The following is a 6,000-nucleotide window of genomic DNA, read 5'->3' as shown; positions in this document are numbered from 1 at the left end:
GCCACGTTCAGGCTCTTACCATGTACACAATAAGAAGAAGTTTCTCTATACATAAAATTTCAAATCTTAAACCTCTCTTCTCACATACATAGGGATACTCAACAGGTTTCATCAGTATTTCAAGTGAAAAAATAAAAAAATTTATTTTTTTTTTAAATACAAACATTCGATTCCAAATTATATAAACCTAAAGCTTTATTGACTTTATAAATAAATATTAAATATAATCAATATATGTACATACATGTTCATTAAATAAAAAAAAAATTAAATGAATAATAAATATGAAAATAATAATAACAGGTATTAAAATTTATAAATTATATATATATGGTAATAGTAAGCAGACATCTTAATAATTTAAACGCTATCCTTGATCAGTGATCAATAAGAGAATTTTCAACTTGTTTTTATTTCAAGAAGAAAGATTATCCAAGTCCTTTCTCAAAAATTGAGTTATTACTTATATAATAGGTACAATATACTTATATCAATATTTTGGTCTCATTTAAAAATTTTTTTTTGACAAAATTCACTTTTAACGAAAAAAAAAATATACATAAATACAAATAATTATTTAAAAAATCTTAAAATACATTTAAAAAAAAAACACTAATTACACAAAACAGAAATAATAATTAAATTTAATGATAGGATCAATATGCGTTCATTGTTTTATTTTTAATATAGGTATTATGGGTTTCAAATAAAATACTGTTACTCGATTAACTTTAAGAATTAATATTCTGAAAGGAATAAATTGTATTCTATTTGATGTACTTAAAATGAATACTGTACAGAGCACTAACTGTATAACATTTTAATTTAATAGATCTATAAAAAAAAAGAAAAAAAAAAGAATACATTGATAAATGTATAAACTAATTGTTTATACTTTATGTATACTGAGAAAAAAACTTTAATGTAAAAAAGGGACGTTATATAAGCTTTTTACATTTAGGTCATTTACAAAATATAAAATATTTGTGTGCATAATTACAAATTTTACTAACATACCTTTACAATGACACTTTTGAAGACAGGTCGATGGCACAATGTATGTGCTTTGATCGCATTGGTATATGACAGATGCTAAGAAGGAAGTCCAAGAGCAGCAGGGTTTTGTTGTTTAGACTGCAATTGCATGTGTTGTTGTTGCATGTGTAAGCTTTGTTGTTGTAGGTGCATTTGTTGTTGCATATGTAGTTGTTGTTGCTGTAAATGGAGATGATGTTGTTGAGGTGGTGATACAAATGGTTTCAGTTGAATTGGAAATTGCCCATCTGTCCATGATATAAGAGCGTGTTCAGGCATTTCAGATGATTGAAAATGGTCTTTTAGTAATGTTTGTGAAAAGTTGGAGTGCATCTGCAGTGCTTCATTTTCTCTAACAGGATCATTGCACATTCTATATAAATCTACATAAATTTGTAAAAAATTAGAAATAACTCAAAATATCATGATGAAAAAAAAGCTAAAAACATTATTAAACTAGTAAATACCTTTAAGAATAGCTGAAGCCCATAGCTGTACATGGACATCAGGAATTTTACTAGCTAATTGCATAGCAGGTGTGACCATATTCATACTTTCTCTACTATTGCCTAACGATAAAAATATATGACCAAGCAACACTAAGGAACAACTTGTCAGGCGGTTTAAATCTTCTGCATTTGCCATTTTTAATGTTTCTCTTAAATATCTCCTATATAACAATATTAAACAATTAAACTTTTAATGCATAATTCAAGTGTACTTAAGATACCCAAAAATAAATGTAACTTATCATTTAAAAATTAATGAACAATAAATATTTGATTACTAAATTAAAATTAAAAATTAAGTGACCTTAACTTTTTTTTAGTATAATATTTAAACAGTTTACTCACTTTGCTTCATTATAACGGGCTTGGAAAAATGATTGCAAACCTTGAACATAGTATGCAGCAGCTCTGAGACTGTGCGAATGCGATGTTAGAGTTTCTGGATTTATACGATCTAAAAGAGCATTAAGTTCTACATCTCTTTTACCTCTTAAGTAAACAATTGCTAGATTGAGGTTGGCAAATGTCCACAACTCACGCTCTTGCGACAACTGTAAAAAAAGATTGATAATATATTGTCAATAAATTACACACATTCAACATATTAAAATCAATCCTTATAATATATTTGGTTTATAATTTAATACAAAATTTATTGACCTTGTAAAACTTATAGATCCTCGAGAACAAGTATATGAAGCCAAATAATTACTCTTGGCTTATTTTTTACCAACTTTTTGGAATTAAACTACATAAAATAAATATTTAAATATTTGATAAAATAAATTGTTTATGACATTAGAATATTATAAGTAAAAGAATATTTTATTTATATAACAATATAACAGACAAATAATAACAAAAATAAAAATAATTCAAACGAATTGTAAATTTTTTCTTTTTAACTCAACAAACTTATTAATATATTAATTTAATAAATTAATTTATGTAAAATGTAAATAAGTATAAAAATGCAAGGCAATAGTTATGTAAATTACATAGTCTTAGAAAGATATTTTATGTATTACTCTTTAGTACACCTACCCTTAAAGAAGTAGTAAATTGCATTTCAGCAGCATCCATACAATTCATACTCATAGCATATAAGCCGATGAGCATATGAAGTTGAGGACGGTGAGAGTTTAAAAGTCGTGGATGTCTTTGACAAATACTGCATACTTGAGACATCTCACGTAATGCTTGTGATTTATTTCCTGTTACTAGTCGACACATAACCATATTTTCGAGTAACATTAACTGAAAGACTGATAATATTGGTGTCTTATTGTCACCGGCTATAAAGAATGTATAAAAATACAAATATAAATTAATTATTTCATTTATTTATTGCTAAATTATAGATTACCTTTTAGTTTTTCAATTTGTGCCAAAGCTTTATCAGTATACTTTTGTGCTTTATCCATGTAACCTGCTTGCATACTATGCATTACAGTTACTAAATAGACAACAACATATAATTGTTCTTTGGGCATCCATATGAACATATCGCCCATGTTAGATCCACAAACAACTACAACAATATTATTATATATTTTAATTGCAACAAATAACTGGTAACAATGATAGTAATGTATACATTTAAACAATACAATTTAGTACAGTTAAAACAGAAAACCGCTTGAAAAAAAAATTAACTAAAAAAGAAATGTCTTTGTCTTAGCTGAACACCTTTTGTATTACATAAATAAATATAAATAGTAATTAATTATAGGAGGTATTCAAATAGCTGCTTATTATATTATTTATCTGAAGCTATTATAAACTAGAGGAACATATTTAAAAGATATTTAGGTGTACATATTTTATAAACATATATATGGACAAATTAATATGAGCTCTTTGTATTATGTAAGTTTATTTAAGTATTAAATTGCTATTAAGGTGATAACTAAAAAGGCTTAAGAGGATGCCCATGGACATTTTTTGTTTTACAAATGTATGGCATGGCAAAATTTACATCCATAATAATAAATTTTACTTTATAATTTCTAAAATTAGAGTGAAATTATTTCTTCTAAAATTTAAAGGCAAGAATATTATCAAGGGCATCTCGGAGGATTTTAATGGTTTTATTATATTTAATTAAGTTATGTATAAAATGAATAAAAAATTGTTATAAATTACTTAAGAATAATATCAATGAAATCCTCCAAGATGTCCAAGATAATATTCTTGACTTTAAATGTTATAAGAGGTAAATTAATTCTAACTTTGGAAACTACAGAGTAAAATGTATTATTGAGAAAGTAAAATTTGCTATGTTGAAAGTTTGTAAGATGGAAAAAATAAATGCCCATGTGGCATCCTCTTAACATTTCTATTTTGAATTTGTTAAAAGTAATTTTAACAGAAAAAACAAACAGTGGTTTTGAAATTAATAATAGTGTTAAAAAACCAACTTTATAACTATTACAAAGAATAATAAAAAACAATTTAAGTTTTATTCTTTTAACGTAAACGTATCTTTCAAATAAGTTGACCATAGGACTTCATTTTTTTATAGCATATTTAAATTATTGAATATTTAGTTGCGTTTTAGTAAAGTACAATAAGGCTAAAAGCAATTAATGATTAATTAAAGCATAAATATAAAGAATAATTAAAATAGTCAATAATAACCTTCATCGGAGGGCCAAGTAGGCTGCATAATTGTCAGAATACTTTGTTGTAATTGTTTTAAACACGGTTTGACACTCTTTACTTGTCCAGCCATTAAATAATGACATACCTTTAAAATAATAATAATAAATTAGGTAAAAATTCTTACAAAATAGAGTTAATTTAATTGAAATCATTACTTGTAAAACTAAAAAGAAAACTTTTAGATATTCTTTCTGATACTGGCTGGCTTGCCAATTATCAACTAAATACCCAGCTTGGGTTAACAACGGAGAAACTTCTGTGATTTTTTTGTCGATAAGCAGTAGCTGAGTATACAACAAGAAAACAAAGTGATTAAAAAAAAATCAGTTTTCAAGTGTTGCAAAAAAATAAATAATACATACCATACACCTACTAAGCAGAAAAAGTACTCGGGTATAAGCTGCTGATGATATGTGAGCGTAATCAACGCCAACACCAAGTAAGCTGCTGGCCAATTCATAATCTTTTTCTACAGCATGTATTTGCTAAACAAAAATTAGAACAAAAAACAAAAATTAACAGAAAATATATTTCAGTTGAACGCATTCGTGGTGAATGCTGTCAAAGTGTTTACTCACGGCTAATTGAAATATAAGTCTACAGTGCCAGTAGATATTGTGTTGCGACAGTTCGACAGCTTTCCTCAAAATGGGTTTAGCCAGATTCGATTGATTCTGTTGTTGGTACAGTTCAGCCACGACACTAGCTGCCTCGAATTTGACGTCGTCGAATGCGTTGATTGACTGGGACAGCAACCACTACGGACAGGTAAAAATCGAGTAAAGTATGTCGTAGGTCTAAGGGGTGGGGGGTCGATGGCCGATCGGCAGTGGAATTACCGCTTGTTCGAGATGAGTCCGAGCCAGGTCTGTATTTTTCGTGTACTGTAAAAGTATGTTGCCCAGCTGCAAATGGGTCCGGGCCTCGACCCTCGGTGGAGGTTTGAAACTGAAAACGGCTTGTAGGCACTGGATACACATCTTGATGCGATTCGACGTCCGGAAGTTTTCTGCCAGCCCCAGCAGTGACAGGTACCAAGCGTCTTGCGATGACGCCATCGGACGGCGGCGAAGTATCCCTCGGATACGTTTGGGGAAAGTATAAGACAACAGCAGAGATATTTCCTTTTTTAACAGTTACATATTAGATTTATCAACAATTGTTATAATCACGAAAAATTGTCAACAAACACACACACTTAAAACACTAGCAAGAACAACACTCTTTGGAACTTGACCGCAGTTACTTACTTACCAGATACCAATTAAATGGTAACATACTATAACCGGCTTATCATGCGGAAAAAATGATAAAGACGAGAGAAATGATAAGGATCAAAAATCGAAAAGTATAGACTGCCAGCCGTGTACCTACCGATTACCGACTATATTATATTCACTAATTTACTATTCACTTATAGTTGCTATTTTGCTAATGAACTATCGTAATATTACTGATGATCGGTAAAATTAATACCACGAAAATGAAGTAGAAATTAAAAAACTAACGAAAAAGAAGTGCGCAAGTAGGACAGCGCTGGTAACCGTTTTATTGATTGGGGTAAATTGTACTATCAATGATCGTAAAAGATCGATCTATCTTAAAAAAACATATTTAATAGATTTATTTGTAAAGGTTGTAGGTAATGATTGGTTTTGAATACGGTTGTATACTTTTTAAACAGCTGATCGACGATGGTTAACAATATATTTTACATATTATTTAGTCGATGAGGTGATTCTGCGCCTGTAGTGACTGGAAGAGTGAAAGATAACATGATAATATCACTCTA

At 28.8% G+C, this 6,000-nt stretch overlaps 1 protein-coding gene across 1 annotated transcript; it reads right to left on the bottom strand.

The window, feature by feature from the left end:
- Positions 1-876: 876 nt before the first annotated feature.
- Positions 877-5,367, bottom strand: Mau2 (Mau2 sister chromatid cohesion factor). The gene is made up of 10 exons (XM_015511877.2): positions 5,048-5,367; positions 4,787-4,966; positions 4,571-4,693; positions 4,364-4,492; positions 4,185-4,293; positions 2,911-3,075; positions 2,589-2,839; positions 1,890-2,095; positions 1,503-1,705; positions 877-1,418 (listed from the first exon to the last, which is right to left on the bottom strand). The coding sequence occupies exons 1-10, from the start codon at positions 5,264-5,266 to the stop codon at positions 1,093-1,095; spliced, it is 1,911 nt and encodes a 636-aa protein (XP_015367363.1). The 5' UTR covers positions 5,267-5,367; the 3' UTR covers positions 877-1,092.
- Positions 5,368-6,000: the final 633 nt, after the last annotated feature.

Source organism: Diuraphis noxia, unplaced genomic scaffold (genome assembly GCF_037042655.1).
Source record: "Diuraphis noxia isolate RWA-SAM2 unplaced genomic scaffold, SU_Dnox_SAM2 contig0003, whole genome shotgun sequence".
Taxonomy (NCBI): Eukaryota; Metazoa; Arthropoda; class Insecta; order Hemiptera; family Aphididae; genus Diuraphis; species Diuraphis noxia.
The sequence above is the reverse complement of the archived record's forward strand: the minus strand, read 5'-3'. Positions and strand labels throughout refer to the sequence as shown.